The 20,214-nt window shown below is 44.1% G+C and overlaps 2 protein-coding genes across 2 annotated transcripts in view; one reads left to right on the plus strand and one right to left on the minus strand.

The window, feature by feature from the left end:
- Positions 1 to 20,214, plus strand: part of FRMPD4 (FERM and PDZ domain containing 4) — a 793,238-nt gene that overhangs the window by 332,554 nt on the left and 440,470 nt on the right. The gene's annotated exons all lie outside the window — the stretch shown is intronic.
- On the minus strand, positions 2,097 to 2,942 carry LOC308337119 (E3 ubiquitin-protein ligase SIAH1-like; the record flags this gene model as incomplete). Its single annotated transcript, XM_080795156.1, has 1 exon — positions 2,097 to 2,942. One exon carries the CDS (start codon positions 2,940 to 2,942, stop codon positions 2,097 to 2,099), a length of 846 nt encoding a protein of 281 aa, XP_080651282.1.

Genomic DNA, 20,214 nt, shown 5'->3' on the forward strand with positions numbered 1-20,214 from the left:
ACATGGGAGTAGATCTGCCTTTTTTTTTTTTTTCCTGCTTCTCTCTCCTTTCTGATACTTTATTTGGCACCCATGGGAACATAGGGAGATTAGATTGGCAAACACCACTGTTCAGTGGGATTGGGGCAGGGAGGGAACAATGTTGGAATGATCTGTGAATTAGACTATGTTGAGCTGTGCAGCCTTTGAATTAAATCCAGATATATCAACTCAGTCAACCACAAGAGGGAGTAAATATTTATGCTCACCCACCATAGAAATGGGGATGAGCTGGGCCCTGGGACACCAGAATAAAAGATTTCTTGCCTTCATGGAGCTAATGGTATAGTAGGAAGTATAAGTGAGGGCACCAGCCATTCAAATACTGTGTGAAGTTAAGTCTAGGTTTCTTTCAGAAAAAAATGCAATTTCACATGTTGCAGGGAATCCATGTAAACTCAGAAATAATATTCAACTGGACCGGAGCCACTACCAGGAACCTCACCAAAATGCTCCATTGTTTCCCAGTTTCTCCTATTTCTTTTACTTTCAGTGGCCCATTTTTACTTTCTGAATGTGTGTGTGTTTTTTTAATTTGCCAGATAGTCTTCTAACGAGAATTATAAAAGAACAAAAACTTTTTTTTGCTAACTGCCTTTTTAAAACATGATTTGCTTTTGATTATAAATACTGTGCAGGACGATGCCTTCTTCTGCAAAACCAATAAATACAAGAATAAATTTTATTTTATTTTTTTAAAGATTTTATTTATTTTGGTTGGGGGGAGCAGCAGGCAGAGGGAGAAGTAGGCTCCCCGCTGGGCAAGCAGCCCGATGCAGGGCTGGATCCTGATGCAGGACTGGATCTCGATGTATGGCTGGATCTCGATGCAGGACTCAATCCCAGGATGCTGGGATCGTGACCGGAGCAGAATGCTTAACCTACTGAGCCACCCAGGCACCCCAAGAACAAATTTTAAACATGTGATTTGTCCAAAATATTTTGGGGGAGGGGGAGAAACAGATTTTTTCTGGTATTAAAAAAAAATCAGTATTCCTTAACCTTTCAAATAATAAATTCAAAGGTATGAGTCAACTGGAGAAAAAGAGAGACAGACAGACAGACAGATAGAGACCATCTTATAGCTGCTTTAAATAGCTTTTGATAATTCTGCTGTTACCTTTCCTTTCTGGAACTTTCCTTTCTCAAAAGAGTTGAATGTAAAGTATTTATTTTTTCTTTTTTTCGTATTTGTTCTTTTTTTCATTTATTCATTTTTTTTCTTTTTTTTGTTGTTGTTGTTTTTTCTTTTTTTCTTTTATTTCTGGTACAAAATGGTGGTTTTATTAAAACACGGGGACAGGACCCGTGGGCAGAAAGAGCTGCTGCCTAAAATATTTGTAATGAATTGATTAATGGGGGAAAAGGAAATATGTATTGAATACCTATGTATAAGGTTTATCATAAACAACTATGCATATCAGAAAGACACTAACTTTAAAAAGGCACCCAAAAAAGGTGAGGAAAAATCTGAATTACAGAAAAGAAAGTCAAATTTAATTAAAAAGTAGAATAAGAATTAGCAAATACACACACACAAAATATACACACACAGCAGCACTGTGTGTTGACCCACAAAGGGAAAAAAGCAGTGGTCCAAGAGCACTCAACATGGCTTGTTGGTTAAAGGAAAAACACCCCCCCCCATGCCCCATACACACTAGCTCTAGGGCACACACACAAAACAAAAACCCAGTATGTACTTTTGAATAGTACACTCAATCTGCAACACAAATTCAGAATTTTCTTTAACAATGCTTCCTTTCTTAATACAAGAGATGCCCGTGTTGGGGGTGTGTGTGTGTGTGTGTGTGTGTGTGTGTAATATGTAATTTTTAATCATATAATTTATATAATTTACTGTTGACTTATTTTTAAATATATTAGTGTAACTACATGCAACTGTTTCCTGTATTTAACAGCCTTTCTTTTTATTTACCTCGTGTGTCTAGACTTCTCAAAAGTTCAGGTTGACAGGCTAACATGGGTGCCTTGTTCTCCGTGAACTTGAGCACGAGGCTTTTCAGCCGCGGCCGGAAAGCCGCGGGCCTGCAGTTTTAACACATGGAGATCGTTACGTTGATGCCCAGGTTGCCGTTTTCCGCAAAGAGCTGCGCCATGCTGGCGTCGAAGACGAGGCAGTCATTGTTCCTGATGGCGGTGGCGATTCCCTCGTGAATGGAGCGCGGGGTCGCCTCCCAGGTCAGCCGGCGCCGGTGGCCGTTCAGCTCCAGACGGTAGGCGAAGTTCTCGGCCTGCTTGTGCGTTCCTATCAGCTGGACGATGGCGAAGAACTGGTGGCCGTCGTACTTCTCCTGTTTCTCCAGGACGAGCATGAAGTGGACGCCGAAGCAGGACTGCGTCATCACCCAGTCCACGGCGCCCGGGAGGTTAATGTCTGTCGCCAGGAACACGATGTCTTCGCCCTGCAGGGTGGTGATGGACTCGTGCTGGTGCATCAGGTGCGGCATCACGGCTTCCAGCGAGCCTTGCCATTTACAGAATGCACCGGGGCACGGGCACACGTATGGGCGGAACTCGCACTTCTCTTCGTGCTCGGCCTTCTCGGTGTGGGGCAAGGCTAGCTCGCAGCCGGTGGCCGCGTACTTGCAAGGGAACAGGACGGAGTTGGCCACCTTGTCCATGGCCAGGTTGCGAATGGACGCCAGCGGCCCGCGGCATGTCGGGCAGCAGGTGAGCTTCGGGCGGCAGGTGCTGCACACGAGATGGCCGCTGTGACACTGAAGGATGGGGGGCAGCACATAGTCGAAGCACACCGGACACTCAAAAAGGCTCGCCAAGTCGTTGTTGGACACGGTCGCGCTGGCCAGGGAGGGCACCGTCTGGGACGGGTTACACGTCGACGCTCCGGGAGGTAAGGCTGCCGGGCACTGGCGCTTCATTTCTGGAGGCGGGCGCTGCGCCTCACACCCCACTCGAGGCTCAGACGCGCCCCGCCGTCGCCACCGCCTCTTCGCCGAGCTGGCCCCGGCCCCGGCCCCGGCACGGGCGCTGAAACCGACGGGACACGCCGGGCCGCCGCCGTCTCTCGAAAGTGTGCCCCTCGGACGCTCGAGAGCGCACCCTCAACAGTCGCCTCGGACGCTCCAGAGCGCGTCTTTCAATGGTCGCCTTGGAAGCCAGAGAACGCGCTGTTCAACAGTCGCCCTAGAAGCTCCAGAACGCGCCGTTCAACGGTCACCTTAGAAGCTCGAGAACGCGCCGTTCAAGGGTCGCATTGGAAGCTCGAGAGCGCGCCTTTCAACGGTCGCATTGGAAGCTCGAGAGCGCGCCTTTCAACGGTCTCTTCGGACTCTCGGGAGCGCGCCCCGCAATGGCCGCCCCCGACGCTCGAGAGCGTGCTCCTTGCGCGTCCTCGAGCTCGCCTCGCGGGCGCCCCCGATAAATACCACACCCTACAGCAGCAGCAGCCTTGAGAAGGTAGGACTCTAAGAGCCCGCAGCCGGATGAGGTCGGGGGCCCTGAATGTGTTTTGTGATCCTAAATTCTATGTAGCCTTTCTACCCGGTGGTAAGGATACCTACCAGTGCTTCAAGCTCTAAATTCTCCTAGGCTCTCTCTCGTTCCTGTTCACAAATCCAATTTGCTTTTTTTAAAAAATATCTAATTCTTTAGGTAATCTCTACACCCAACGTTGGGCTTGAGCTCAAAACCCCAGGATTGAGAGTAGCATGCGCCACTGACTGAGCCAGCCTGGCAAGCACAAAACCAGTTTTCTGAGGACATTAATGCACGGTAAGGACTGTTTAAAATAATTGATAGGAGGAGGGGCACCTGGCTGGCTCAGTCCGAAGGGCATGCACTTCTTTTTTAAAGTTCTTTTTTAAAGATTTTATTTATTTATTTGACAGACCGAGATCACAAGCAGGCAGAGAGGCAGGCAGAGCGAGAAGGAGGGGAAGCAGCCTCCCCGCCCAGCAGAGAGCCCGATGCGGGGCTTGATACGGGACTCGGGGACCATGACCCCAGCCGAATGCAGAGGCTTAACCCGTTGAGCCACCCAGGTGCCCCGGGCATGCCCCTCTTAACCTTGGGGTGAGTTTGACCCCACGTTGGGGGTAGAGATTACTTAAATAAAACTTTAAAAAATAAAATGATTGATAGGAGGGTATGAACATCCCAAGGACTATTTTTAATTCAAAAGTGAGATCTCTCAAGGCAAATGATTCTCGAAAGGGTATATTTGTAACGTCAGATTTTTTTTTTTTTTTTTGTAACGTCAGACTTAACAAATAAAAATACAAAAGATGCTCAGTTAAATTTGAATTTCAGGTAAACAGTGAACAGCTTCTCTTTTTAGTAAGAGTATGTCTCCTGCAGTATTTGGGATATACTTATACTAAAATACATTCATTTTTTTATCTGAGATTCAAATTTAACTGGGTATTCTATATTTTCTCTGGCAACCCTACATACTTGGAGAGCTGTGTTTGAAACTTCCTGGAATTCTGATTTGGTCATTTTTATAACCATAGCCCTAACCGTGTCCCACCATGGGATTATTTTCTTTCATTTTCTCAAAAACCATTATTTATTTCTACTATAGTTCAGGACTCAGTTACAGAGGTCACTGTGATGAGTGGGAGTGAACAGTGAAGTTACTGAATGGAAAGTCCACGTTCAAGTGTGTGCAGTTGCCTTGCACCTATAAACAGTGTGGCTTTACTGAAACTTCTAGGGAAGGCAGTCAGTGGCTGGAGCTGAGTAGAGCAGGACCAGGACCAGGACCAGGAGTAGATTTGGAAATGGAGAGTGACAGCTGTGGCCATGTAGACAAGGCAGGGAAACTTCGTGAAGGCAGGATTTGTGCTGTATTCCATTTTGCATTGCCACATAGCTTAGACAGTTCTTGCATGTAGTAACTATTCAAATATTTGGTATTAAATTACCTCGTCCAAGGGGCTATCTTCTGATTTTTTTTTTCCTTCTGCGTAATCCACTAGGAAATGAAACACTTGGCTAATTTAGTTCTTAGCTGGCTCCTGCACATATGCGCTTCTCTTATTTAAGTTTGTGAATGGCCCCGTGGGGTTCAGCAAAAGAAGCAGTATGAGCAAGAATGGATTGGTAGGCTGGGTGGTCAGCCAAGCTAGGCAGAGGACTCCTTTTAGCATTAGGGCTGAATGTGAAGGTGTGTTTGTGCTTGTAAAGAAACAGAGAGTGTGAGCCCCATGCGAAAGATAGATCGCTGTGTTGGCAGTTTACAATATAAAACTTACGTTAGGACCTTCGAAGTACCGATTAATTACAAAATGAGCCAAAGTCAGTTCTGAAGGTGAGAAATGACCCAGTGTTCGAGACAAGTTTGTGTAGCAGGTTGTTGAGCGTTTGCTCTGGCTTGAGCAGAGAGGTGCGTGAATACCACCGAGAGATGATTCTACTTGGCAACATTCTTGGTTTTCCTCCAATGCACTTTCTGGCGACTCTGATTTTCAGCGTCCTGGCATGTTGCCAGCCACCTCCAGGGGTGTTAAGAAATATCCAAAACAAAATTAAAATAAATTCACTTTCATTTAAAATGCAATTATATATATATAACACTTAGGAGCAGTGGGATTGGGTGTTAGAAAACCAAACCAAGCAATGGAGTAGCAATTACAACGTTGGAAAGAAAAAAAACAGAACCACAAAACATGCTAACAACTTGCTGATGGATTGGACCCTGCTCGGGGAAGAGCTAGAAACGGGGAATAAAACTACCCTCTCCCTTTAGCTTTAATCAAACTCCTGGGAATTCATCACTCTTCTTGTTTGAAATGCCATCTGCAGCATGACTTGCCCTGGTGTTATCTGATTTTGATTATTTGCTTGTGATTCAGTCATTCATTCTTCCTTTGTGTGCTCTGTGCTGAACAGTAGGCTTAATAGCACAAAGGATGGGTTCGAGTGGGTTCTGTGAACATCCCCGTATTGCCAGTCCACCTGCAAACACTGTCCTCCCTCTACTGGAAGCTGGGCAGAGGGTGTCCAATTCGGAGACACCAATTGGTGTCCAATTCGGAGAGCTCATCCAACGGTGACCATGGAGAGCCCCAATGTGCTCGGTGCTACACATCCCTTTGGGGAAGATAAGGATGGTAATGGCTTTGAGAATGAAATAATATGTTCTGACTTGAAGGACAAATTAGGGTAAAGCAAGGAGAAAAGACAGGATGAAATGTTCTCTCCTTTTATAGACTGAATTTAATTGTGGTTAATAGCAGCTGACTTTCCCCGTGACTTTGCTGTGGGAAGAGAGGCCTTCCACCAAAATAGGGGCCAGGGTTACTGAAGATTTTAGGTGATCTGGGTATTTTTTTTTTAAGATTTTATTTATTTATTTGACAGACAGAGATCACAAGTAGGCAGAGAGGCAGGCGGAGAGAGAGGGGGAAGCAGGCTCCCCGCTGAGCAGAGAGCCCGATGCGGGGCTCGATTCCAGGACCCCGAGATCATGACCCGAGCCGAAGGCAGAGGCTTTAACCCACTGAGCCACCCAGGCGCCCCTAGGTGATCTAGTTTTTGATTGACCATCAGATAACAAAACGTTTTCTTTTATATAAAAATTTTTTTTTAATTGAGCAATAACATTTCCTTTATATAAACTATTATTTGATGCTAAATACAATACGGATTTTAAAATGAAATCATGGGTGTGTACTTGTGACCGTAAAGATGAGCACACAAATCAGAAGCTGTGCAACAGGGGCGGCTGGGTGGCTCAGTCCGTTAAGTGTGTGACTCTTCATTTCCACCCAGGTCATGATCTCGGGGTTGGGAGAGCAAGCCCTGCATCAGGCTCCACGCTCATTGTGGAGTCTGCTTGAGGTGCTCTGTCTCCCTCTGCCCCTCCCCTTTCTCTACAGTAAATAAATAAAATCTTAAAAAGAAAAAAAAAAAGCTATACAATATTGGGCACCTGGGTGGCTCAGTGGGTTAAGTGACTGCCCTTGGCTCATGATCCCAGGGTCCTGGGATCGAGGCCCAAATGGAGCTCCCTGCTCAGCGGGAAGTCTGCTTCTCCCTCTCCCTCTACTCCTCCTGCCCTGGTGCTCTCTTTCTCTGTCTCTCTCTCTCTCTGTCTAATAAATAAATAAAATATTAAAAAAATAAAATCTTCAAGAAAAAAAGCTATACAACATTAACAGCAAATCTAAATATAAGCGAAGATAATCCTCTGAATTCTGTGTTTCATCAAGCATCAAACTCCACCAGTTTTATAGTCCTTCAAAGTACATAATGCTGCATCCACATACTCTGCATGTAATTGGATCTCTGGATTTAATTTCATTTCTCATGTGACATTCTCCACACTTACATCATTGACTGTTGCTTTGGAGGTTGACCATCCTTCCACGTGTCCATTGTTAGTCTCTCCAAATCCCAACCAGCTAATCCCCTACCCACGTATCCTGGAGAGACTTCTCACTCTGGGCTTCTAAGCAGATTCTGACTCTTGCCCTCTAAGACATTTTTTTTTTTTTAAGATAAAAATTCATGCTTTTTCTGTACCAGAGAAAAGGGAAAAATTTTTGGCATGCATAACTAATGAGGTAATTAGTACTATTAAGCTGCTTTAGAAGATTAAACCATCAGTAATTATGAAAGTAAGTATAAATTAAAGGACAGTGTTTAGGTTTCAGTGTAGTATATCATATCCAGTATTGTACTTTTTACCCAGTATTGTATTTATGTAGAGCCATTACTGAACACATATATTTGAAAGTCAGAGTACAGGCATAGAAGGCCCATGGCTTTTTATCAGAAATAGACAAACAAGAAGAAAAACTATGGCACTAAGAGTAGATGTGTACATATTTTTAAAAAATTATTTTATTTAAATAACTCAGTAAGGATATTTTAAAAATGTGGTTCAAGTGTGAAGAATGATACAACACACAGCTATGTACCCACAACTCATGTATGTGTGCTTTTCTAATCCTACTACAAAAGCGATAGAGCGAAGTTTAGAAACGAATCAGTAGAAATGAAAGGAGAGCTAATTCAAAAGTAATTTTTGCATCTGAAAATTAGACACCAAAAAAAACCCCTCCACAGATATATCTTCTATATTTTTCTATAAAAAATTACAATGAAAAAATTATTTCACTGGATTTATTTTATATATATATAATTTATATATCATATATAATAATTCATGTATTATTTGAAATAATTTCATTGGAAAAGTGCTTTAAATTTAAATCGTGAATCCTAGGGTACCTGGGAAGCATGAGACTCTTGATCTTGGTTGTAGGCTCGAGCCCCACATTGGGTGTAGAGACTAATTAAAAATAAAACCTTAAAAAAATCATGAATCGTAACCAAAATATATAATTTATATTTTTTAAAGATTTATTTTTATTTTAGAGAGAGGGAACCGTGTGAGCATGTGCAGCGGGGCAGGGCAGAGGGAGAGAATCTCAAGTGGACTTCCCACTGAGTGTGGAGCCCTGACACGGGGCTTGATCTCATGACCCTGAAATCATGACCTGAGCCAAAATCAGACCCGAACCAAAATTGAGTCGGACATTTAACTGAGCCACCCAGGCGTCCCAGAGCGAGTAGCTTTTAAGAAATGAAAAAAAGGAAAAGGAGCATTTCCGGTCATCTTCTTGGGCACTTTATGAAGATTTTTTTTTTCATGAAACGCATTTGAGACACTGCCCTTGTCTTGCCAATGTGTTTTTCCATAAATGGAATGTTTGACCAAATGAAATCCACACTTTTGAGGAGCTTTTGGTTCTCACTGACTGGTACTGCTGCAGCCTGAAATAACTCCCAAATTACATATGTGCCAATCTGATGAGAAAGAATGCTTGACAGCGAGCTTAGATATATACACCAGAAATCTGAACTCTGAATGCCTTGTCCTGGTCATGGCTTAGGAACTCCATGCGCTCCTGTAAGTCTGGAGGTCCTAGCTTATTGCGGTGTTAACGGATATTTATTTCTCTTGGATGTTAGAACATGAACTGATCTATATCATTTGATTTCAGTTGGGGATGATTTTGCCCCCACTTGGCCATTCCTGGAGACCTTTTGGGTTGTCACAGTTGGCACAAGGGTATTGCTCCTGGCATCTAGGAAGCAAAGGCCAGGGGATCCTACCACATATCCTACAATACACAGGGCAGCCCCCACAACAAGGAATTACCTGTCCCCAAATGTGAACAGTGCCGAGGCTGAGATCTCCAACTACACAAAGGAACAGGGTTTAAATTTATTTCCTAAAACGAATATATATGTGGACATCCCTTGGGCAGAGTTTTTCTTCTAATAATAATGCACTGTGTTTGATAGAACAAAAATATTTTTAGAATTTTGTCTTTACATCTAAGAAATACGGTTTCGCACCGTTTTTCCAGGGTATACTTCGAAGTTTTCTAGCCTATGTTCTGTTTTTCCTATTTGCTTTGCACCTGTGTCAAAAAACAGATGATCATGGCATGTTCAGACATGCTCCATTCATCCTGATCATAAATGAAATGGCTGCCAGAAAAGGATCATTTCTTGCCGTATTTGATTTTGGCCATGAGTCTTGCTCTGTTTTAGGAGTGTTCTTAGCATTTGAACAAGTAGCTTCCATATTTGTGGGGAGGGAAGTTTACAAAGACATTGCCGATGAAATTCTATTTCAATTCTTGGTGTCAACATATTTTATGTACTTTTTGTATTATGAATTTCATACTTGATAAATTCCAAAAAAGAGGCTACATTTAGATATTAACCTTGAGGATTTCTGCAAAATTTTCCGTTAAAGTATTTTCTACTACTGCTTTCTCCTTGATGTTTTTTTACTTAACCCTGATCTAGTTCTCAACAGTCCTCTTGGTTTTTGTTTGTTTGCTTGATTCTAAGTAGAATTGTTTCAACTATTTTGTAACTTGTTCATTTGAGTGAGAATCCAAATAAGGTCTACCGCTGTAAGTTATTGATAGGCCTCTAAAGTTCATTTTAATCTATAGGTTTCCCCATCTCTCTTTTTTTTTTTTTTTTTTTTTTTTTAAAGATTTTATTTATTTATTTGACAGACAGAGATTACAAGTAGGCAGAGAGGCAGGCAGAGAGAGAGAGGGAAGCAGGCTCCCTGCTGAGCAGAGAGCCCGATGCGGGACTCGATCCCAGGACCCTGAGATCATGACCCGAGCCGAAGGCAGTGGCTTAACCCACTGAGCCACCCAGGCGCCCTCCCCATCTCTCTTTTTTTCTTATGATGTGTTTTTTTTTAAGAAGCTGGGTCATTTGTCCTGTAGAATTTCTACTCATTCTGGAGTTTGCTGATTCAGTTCCACGGCAGGGCCTAACAAGTTTCTTTGTTCTTTGTATTTCCTGTAAATTGGTAGTTGAATCAAGACATCATTTACTCTTAAAGTTAAAATCGAGACGGAAAAACCATTCTCCTGGGGTGTGTGTGTGTGTGTGTGTGTGTGTGTGTTTAAAGATTTTAGTTATTTATATGAGAGAGAGACACAGCGAGAGCTCCCCGTGGAGCAGTAAGCCCCATGCGGGGCTCGATCCCAGGACCCGAGCCGAAGGCAGTCACTTAACGACTGAGCCGCGCAGGCGCCCCAAGACAACTACTTTCTTAAGATAGTCTTTTAGGTTACCACTGGGGATCAGTGCAGCAGGAGCTGACAGACTGTAGTGGGGCCAGGGGCCTGTTTTTGTAAATCAAGTTTTATTGGCCCATAGCCACAGGCACGCAGCATAACACGGCCTGTGCTTGCGCTCGCATGGCAACAGCAGATTCCAACAGCTGCCGCAGGGATAGATACAGTGGCCCACAAGGCTAAAATTGTTTACTATATAGCCTTTAAAAAAAAAAAAAGCTTGCCAACCCTAGTAGGAAAGGTTACGCCTTTTATTTTAATTTTTTAAGTAGGCTCTATGCCCAGTGTGGGGTTCAAACTCAGGACCTTGGATTCAGCAGTTGCTGTGCTCCACTGACTGAGCCAGCCAGGCCCCCTCAAGTTTAGGCCTTTAATTTTATTTTTTAATTTAATTTTTTATTTTATTATTTTTTAAAGATTTTATTTATTTATTTATTTGACAGAGAGAGAGAGACCGAGAGAGGGAACACAAGCGAGGGCAGTGGGAGAGGGAGAAGCAGGCTCCCCACTGAACAGGGAGCCCCATGCGGGACTCGATCCCAGGACCCTGGGATCATGACCTGAGCCAAAGGCAGACGCTTAATGATGACTGAGCCACTCAGGTGCCCCTGTTTTATTTTTAAAAGATTTCGTTTATTTATTTTTTTTTTTAAGATTTTATTTATTTATTCAACAGACAGAGATCACAAGTAGGCAGAGAGGCAGGCAGAGAGAGGGGGGAGGCAGGCTCCCTGCTGAGCAGAGGGCCGGATGCGGGGCTCGATCCCAGGACCCTGGGATCATGATCTGAGCCGAAGGCAGAGGCTTTAACCCACGGAGCCCCCCAGGCGCCCCTCATTTATTTATTCTTGAGAGAGAGACAGAGTCCGAGCAGAGGGAGGGGCAGAGATGAGGAGGGAGAATCTCACGCCGACTCTGGACTGAATGCAGAGCCCTTGTGGGGCTTGATCCCAGAACCCCGAGATCATGACCTGAGCTGAGGTTAAGGGTCGGACCCTTAACTAACTGAGCCACCCAGGTGCCCCATGGTTAGGCTTTTAAAAGAAAAAAAAGTGCTCTGTAGTCTGCTATAAACCGTGGATAAAGGTTTTCTAAAAAAGGTTAACTGTCCTTTATTATCTGTCACAATATATAATTTAAAAGTATGATCATTATTCGGCCGTGATATATTTGTACTTTATCATCCTAAAGTTACCTTCATATCTCTTTACCTCTCAAATAGAAAAAGTTTATTTATTAAAAAAAAATCAATATAATAAAGTCATTCACGTTTCCAAAAAAGAATTCCTCTTAGGAAAACTGTGCTCTCAGATAATATAGTCTATAGCCTTCAGACTGACTATAAATAATTTTATTAATTAATCTTTTCTGTCCACCTTTACTGTCCTTAAATACTCCCTTTAACATGAGCCAGGCAGTTATAGACTGTAAAATGAGGAATGCTAGAGGACCTAATTTCACTGTCTTTTCTGAGTAGTTTTTCGATGTTGGAATAATAATGCTTTTAGGAACAGGATTTTCCAAATTGCATAAAATGGTCTCTTTTGTGGTTCTCTCTGCAGAAAAGAAACTGACTTATTTTATGTCATTATAACTGAATTCTGTGGCATCTGTATATCACGTTAGGTCAGAATTGACACCATCACCGAGAATGCACTTGTACCTTCTCTGTTTTAGATGAGTACCACCTCTGTAGTTAGGTATCTGTCATTTCGAAATCAGTCACTGGTAGGATTTGTCTCAAAAACACTTGGGGGAGGTGTCCTCCCAGATTATCCTCGCCACATGTTAAAAAGGGGAAGGAGAAGAAGCAGGAGACAGACAAAAAAAGCAACTGCCTGCATAAAAATTGTAAACAGGCTTTATATTCAGGAAAATCTGGATGTCGAAGTTTCTCACAAGGCCCCGGGTGGGGACATGTGTGTTTCTCCAAGGGAAGCCTTTATTCTGTTCTGAAACAGCTTGTATGGTATCTGTTCTTTTCTCGATGGTCAAGATTCTGCAATTACTTACGTATCAGTCACGGTATTCCAACAGGCTCCGAGACCTCCCACAAGAAAACCCATTTCTTACTCCGGCCACTGTGCAAAGGCGGGAGTGTGGGGTTGGCAGAGAAACGTCTCTGCACAGTCCTCCAGGGACCCCTACCTGATCGTTTCAGTCTAGCAGGGCCAAGCACAGTTTCTACATTTTTCTGATGTTTAAATGGTTTAAAAATAACAAAAGAATAATACCTTGTGACACATGACATTTTTTAAAAAAAGATTTTATTTATTTATTTGAGAGAGTGAGAACATGCATAAGCAGGGGGAGGGGCAGAGGGAGAGGGAGAAGCAGGCTCCCCGCTGAGCAGGGAGCCTGATGCGGGACTGGATCCCCGGACCCTGGGATCATGACCAGAGCCAAAGGCAGACACTTAATGACTGAGTCACTCAGGTGTCCTGTGGCACATGAAAATCATACACAACTCAACTTTCTGTGTCCATCATTCATGGTTTGATTGGGCCATAGCCGGACTCATTTGTTTACTTAGGGTCCGTGGCTGCTTTCTGTGCTGGCAGGTTGAGTTCTTATGACTGAGAGCGTGTGACCTACAAAGTCTAAATATGTTCTATCTGCCCTTGATAGAAGAGTTTGGCAACTCCGGGTCGAAGGGCTTGATCATCTTCTGGAGTCTCATAGTATCTCCACTGGAGAGAGGAGACAGGGAGCCTGGCGGAGCTTGCTAGACGTTTCTGGGCAAGGCAGCCCGTGGCTCTGCGTGCGCAACTGGCCACCACACGAATGTGTCCCCAGTCCCTGCGAGGGAGGCTGGAACATGAGGTCTAGCATAGGGCCGTGGAAGAGAAAACACAGATGGTACTGGACAACGGTCAATGTCTGCCATTTTACCATTTTATATGAAAAATGTTTTTTTCTATAGTCTCCTTCTCGAACCTTAGCCTCAACTCTGACTTCACCTGATTTGAAGTTTTTACAAAGGCTTGAGCTCTCTCATTTCCCCTCTGCACGCTGTCATTATTCCAGCTCATCACACTTTACTTCCTCAACGCCCATTGTCGCAAAATGAAAGACAGATTGTTTTTTGTTTCTGGATTTTTCTTTTTTTTTTTTCGTTTTTCTTCTTCTTCCTTTTTTTTTTTTTTAAAGATCAACATGAGCAATGTGTTGAAAACAGCAGGGGTGTCCAATAATTGAGTTGGGTTTGACAGGTTCATTTGTATATTTACTGAACTAGTCATGCAATAGGTGTTTGAAATATCGATCAAAGCCATGTTTTATTTTTCTGGATCCTGTTGTCTTTCTTTTTGGTCTGATTGCACCTGCTGATGTTTGTGAATTATTGTCAAATGGGCACCTTCCCAAAGGGTAATGTTTCATTGGAGTATAAATTTCATGTGAGAGTAGAAGGTCCTATAAATTCAAAGACTGTGATCAGCCAGATTTTTCTTTTAAGACAGAAGAAAGAGACAACACGGATACAGCAATCAGAGTTTTATATTTCTAAAGGGAGAACTTTCATAATAAAACCCAAGAGGATACTTAATTTTTTTGCGTTCTTGGGAATTTTCTGACATCAGAAATAACTCGTAAAAAGCCAGCAGCAAGAGAAATTACAATGATGTATCAGTTACACCGAAGGTGGTATATAGACTGGAGTTTTAGAAAACTCTGGAGATTTTTCTGTTTGGGCTTCAGACTGGAACGGGACTGTCTCAGACCTTGTCCAGGTGGGTCACTTTTGTGCGGTCAGCATTGGGTCTGTAAGAGTTCTTGGAGGGCTTTGGGAAAATCACAGTTGCATGGAGGGTGGGAGGCGGAGGTATGTGTGGATTAGCAAATCAGTATTGCCCGGCTGCAGACCTTTGGGCATGTCCATTACTTTTTGAAGTCTTGTGTGTTTTGCGTGTCGAGTCCCATCTCAGTTTGGGCCAGCCACCACATCTTAAGTGTTCCGTTGCCACGTGTGGCTGGTGGCTCCAGTACTGGACCGTTCTAGAGGGCCCACTCTGGTTCTCCTCTAGGCCCTCCTCCTTCCATGCTTCAGGGAATGTGCAAGTCCAAGGGGATGTGCCTTCCTCAGCCCATTCCCTCCCGCCTCCTACACCAGGCACCAGCAAACGGTGCCCTCTGGCCCACGGCCTACGTTTGTAAATGAAAGTTTTCTGGGGAACACAGCCACAGTCATTCATTTAGATATTATCTATGACTGTTTGCACTCAGTAGCTGTGGCAGAGAGAGTGTGGCCCAGAACGCCTAAAGTACTGGCTCAAAAAATAGGCGTTTTACAGGACACAGTGACCAGCTTCTGCTTTAGACCGTGTTTGGGGTATCTGGGACCTTGGAATTCCTTGCCCCGATACTCCTGAGCCTGCTTCCAGGATCCGAAGGGGAGGGCCCCACCAAGGAATAGTCAGATGTGGCTGATGGCGAATGAGAAGGACAAGAGGTGATGCATGTGGGCTCAGGTGTGAGCCTGAGCACGAGTGGGGAAGAGAGATGGGATACGGCCCCTGTGAGTGCTGTCTCCTTGACACCACGTTGTGGGGTGGGACTCTGAGAAGTCTACAAGTTACAAATTGGAAAACGTGCCTCTTATTATGTGTTATTATCAGAGGACATTTGTCAAATTAGGAGGATAAAACATGTCCTTGACTTGACAGATCAGTAGCTCGGTTTGGAACTTCTACATCCATAGACGTGTGGTATGGGGGGTTCTGGTTCTGTTCTCGCCCAGCCTGGCGAATGTTGAGGATGAGCCTGCCCCGAATAGGGCTGGAGGCGCTTGTGTGCATTGGGAGGTGGTTCCTGGCTCACCCACCCTTTAATCTGACCCCGTCTGCCTTTTAATGTAACCGTGCCCTGAGATGATAAAGCAGGGACAACAGTGGGGTGGGATTCTTCCCTCACTCAAGAACTGTGTCTGTGACCAGCCCTGAGGTTCGTGAAGCCCATCAGTTTCTTGTCAAGGGGGAAGAGACCCCAAGGGCTGAGGAGTACCGGTGGGTCTTTTGTTAACTGCCAGTGTTCACTATGTCTTCTCCCCAAGCAGTGGTGATTGAGACGGCCCACTCAGTCTCTCTTTCCAATCCTGTCTCCTTGCTCACACACTCTTTCCTTGCCCCGGCTTCTCGGCTCCATCCCGTAGAGTCTGTCCAGGTACAGTCACCGTGGGGGGATTGCTGCGGAACCGCCTGGACAGAAATGCAGTCCCAGTACCTTCTGATACTGTTCTTTGCCCCTTGGGCTTTGCAAACAGATGTTTTGACAGCTCACGATTGCTGCTTGTGATTCATTTCCTCGGAATTACTGAACCCTGGACCCCACGGGGGTACTGAAAAGAAGGCTTCACAGTCTGATTGCTGCTCTGTTGGAAGAGAAGTCTCGTTCACATTGCATCAAAATGAGGTGACCCGTCCTCCTCTTTCTAAAAGCTGACTCTGCACTCGCTTGACTGAAGTGAAGAGTTTCAGTCCCCTACCATCTTTGCATCAGTAGAGGTTACATTTCTCTGCCTCTTAGCAGACAAAACACTAAGGCGGTCGAAAGAGACTTGTAGGATTATTCAGCCCCTAGCATCATTTCTTCACCAATGGTCCAGGGTATGGTGACCTGCTACAGAGCCACTGTGATGTCCAAGGTGAGCCCTTATTTTCCCCAGGCTTTTCGGTGTCCGCTTCCTTAAATTGAAAGGAGGCTGGCTATGAGGTCATTTTTAAGGATATATTTTTCACATTCTCTGATAATGCTGCTAAACCACTTAGAGTCACTGGAAAAAAACCACATTTTTCTTTGCATGAATCTTACGATTTCTGTTCTTTTTTTCCCACTGATAAGAAGTAGTGCAGACAAAAGGAGATGCATATTGTATGAGATTTCTGAGTCAGTTTAGCATTTTTTTTCTGAGCACATTTTAGTATAATCTTTCCCAGACACCTTAAAATTAAGGTCTCACTTTCCCTTAATGTGATGGTCAGTAGGGCACCATTATGTCTGCCAACAGATGGGGTTCTTATAATTTTAAAAGGAAGAGATGAAAAATTGAGAAACCAGATTTCTATCACCCTAAGTTTGTGCTTTCAAACTAGAAGTGTTGGCGACTCCTAAGTCTAGGAGAAAAGTTTTTGGTCGAAAGGACCAGCAGCGGGTGCCAACTGGACTCCTGAGGGGATTAGCAGAGGAGGTGAGATTAGATTTTTCCTGCCTCACTCTTTCTTTCCCCACTTCCTTGTCTCTAGAGCAGGGATTTTCAACCTCAGCACTGGTGACGTTCAAGGCAGGATTGCTTGTGGTCGTGGTGGCTCTCTGGTGTATGGTAGGCTGATTAGTAGCTCCCCTGGTTTCTACCTACTAGATGTCAGTGGGATCCTCTCCTCCCAGTTAATGATAACCAAATGTCTCCAGACCTTGTTAGATGTTCCCTGGGGAAGTGGAGCAGAATCCTTCCTGGCTGAGAAGTTCTCTAACAGCTTCCAGTCACCCAGGTACTCCATGCTACCTTCTGGAGTTCTGAACTGGCGACCCATCTCCCAGTGACCCCTCTGGAACGCGCATGCTCCAGACTCCTGTTCTTTCCCCACTAAGCCACGACCCACATGGAAAAGGGTGTGACTGGTCACCTGCTTTAAGTGGTTCACACTAGTCCATGAATGTGTCATGGGCTGAACTCAGACCAACATACTGCATTTTATTTATTTATTTATTTAAGATTTTATTTATTTATTTGACACACACACACACACACAGAGATCAAGTAGGGAGAGTGGGAGAGGGAGAAGCAGGCTCCCTGCTGAGCAGGGAGTCCAATGCGGGGCTCCATCCCAGGACTCTGGGATCATGACCTGAGCTGAAGGCAGACGCTTAACTGACTGAGCCACCCAGGTGCCCCTACTGCATTTTTAAAAAGATTTATTTATTTATGAGCGAGAGAGCGAGTGGGGGGAAGGGCAGAGGGAGAGAATCTCCAGCAGACAATGCCCCCCACCCCCCACCAGCCTGGAGCCCACCCTGGGACTGGAGATCACCCAGGAGATCATGACCTGAGCTGTACTTACCAGCTGGAGGCTCAACTGACTGAACCCCGCAGGCACCCCTCAACATACTGCATTTTAGAAGAGGAGCTTGTTAAATGTCTGATCAGTAAAAAAAAAAAATAAGAGGCCATTTATAGCATTACTATTCATCACTTAGTCTTTTTTTGAGACTTACAGGAATTTTCTCCAATAGATAAGGTTATGGAGGAGGAAATGGAGACATCAGGGAGATTATTTAACTTGAACAAGATCACACAGAAATGCCACTGTGGTCTCTTGGATTGTACCCTGGTGTTCAAGGTATTGTGGAATGTCAAGAGAGTCCTAGTTGCTCCCAACTGCCCCATGTGATCGCTAATACCTTTCCTTCTCTACCTGCCACCTGGCACAGAAAGACATCGTCTTTTGTGCATGTAGTGTTCTGCGTAAGTCACAAAAACAGTGAAATTCTAAGAAACTGAGCTGTGTCAGTTCCAGCTTTATCGCCGTTCGGTGGTGGTAATACAAGTATAATCATTCCAGCTGTGCTGACACTCAGTAATTTTCATTATAGGCATCTCCTTGCAGTTTCAAGCTTCACATACTGCAAAAAACCCCCCAAACAAGCTCTTCGTACTCCCGTTACAGGAGATCGTGACATATTCACCGTCACATAATGCTCTTGCCATAGCGCTTTCCACAAGAGCTACCGTGACGTTGGTCCTCGCGGAGTCCAGTTGACTAACCTGGTGACTGATTCCGTGGTTTGTGGAAATGCGAATGGATTCTGTTACATATTGGCTGCCTTCCAAAATCTGGGAGAAGTTGTTAAGGGTCATGTCTATTCTGTTGAACAGCTATGAAAGTACTATGAAAAATTTACTCTTTTTGTAATTGTACTGTAGCAAACTCGGGAACAGTTAATAGGAGGAAGGATAACCCGAAAAAAGATGAGCTCCTGTTTTCTGGGGCCATTGCTGGGCCTTGGTGCCCGGAGCAGCAGCTGGAGGGAGAGGTGAGGGGAGGAGAGATTTGCTCGCTACTTAATGATCCTTGTTGGGCCCGAAGCCCCACCACAACAAACACTGAACTGACTGTTTTCTCTGTTCGGTGGACCTCCGGGACAAGTGGGATGCATTTGAAAGTGTCTGCCTAATAACTGGAAGTGTATTGACAGAGAAAAAGAGCATTTGGGCAGCTTTTAGAGACTTATGTCCTGATCATTCCCTCGAAAACTTTCCTAAATTATCAAAAGACAAAAAAAAGGTATTACTGAGTTATTTAATGGTGGTTAAAATGGATATGTTAGGGACACCTGGGTGGCTCAGTAGTTAAGCCTCTGCCTTCAGCTCAGGTCATGAGCCCAGGGTCCTGGGATTGAAGCCCGCATCGGGCTCCCTGTTCAGCGGGGAGCCTGCTTCTCCCTCTCCCACTCCCCACTACTTGCGTTCCCTTTCTCGCTGTCTCTCTCTGTCAAATAAATAAATAAAATCTTTTAAAAAATGGGTATGTTAATTTTAGGACACAAACCCCCCACACCAGTCAAGTTGCATTTTGCAGTTCTGTGTATAGTGAATATCGATCTGCTGATCCCCTTGTGTGATCAGTCTGCTCATTTTGTAGGATGGAGTTTTGAAAATAATTTCTCTTGGGCAGAGTACCCATGTTTAAGCTTATTTTGTTTTGGTCTTATTTATTGTCATATATATGAATTCCATCTTTCTGCTCAAAATTTTAAATATAGTAGGTACGAAAGGCGTAAGAGAATTTTTTTTTTTTTTTTTTTTTTTTTTTTGGTGTGCTAACGGTCCCTTGTGATGATATTCTGGGAGGGAGGTTTGCTTAGTGACTTAATTTTCAAGAACACACTGTGATACCAACTGGAAGCTGTTTGTCCATGGAGCGAATTATAATTGGGCATTTACCCATGTCCTCTGCCATCCCTAAATGAGGTTCGAGAGTTGTTTTTCTTAACATTTTCATTCGGCAGTGATTATTTTCACAGCAAAATAGACTAATGTGATCACCAGACGTATCTCAACTTCTTATAAGTTATAACACCTTAGGAATTCTTTTTTTTTTTTTTTTTAATTTTTTATTTTAATAAACATATAATGTATTTTTATCCCCAGGGGTACAGGTCTGTGAATCATCTGGTTTACACATTTCACAGCACTCATCATAGCCCATACCCTGCCTTAGGAATTCTTAAGGTACTTTTCTTGAGAATACCATATGTGAGTACTTCACTATAAAATCAGATTTCCAGGTTTGACCAGATGTTTCTTTGGCAGGATTCACTGCTGATGCACGCTGGAAAGGGAATATATATCTTTGGGGAGGTTGTGGGGCATATTATAGAATTAATTTCGTAGTAGAAAGCATAATATATGGCACACCTGGGTAGCTCTTTCGTTTAAGCGTCTGCCTTCAGTTCAGGTCATGATCTCAGGGTCCTGGGATCGAGCCTTGCATCGGGCTCCCTGCTCAGCGGGGAGCCTGTTTCCCCCTCTCTCACTCCCCCTTCTTGCTCTTTCTGCCAAATAAAT

Source organism: Martes martes (assembly GCF_963455335.1).
Source record: "Martes martes genome assembly, chromosome: X".
NCBI classification, from domain to species: domain Eukaryota; kingdom Metazoa; phylum Chordata; class Mammalia; order Carnivora; family Mustelidae; genus Martes; species Martes martes.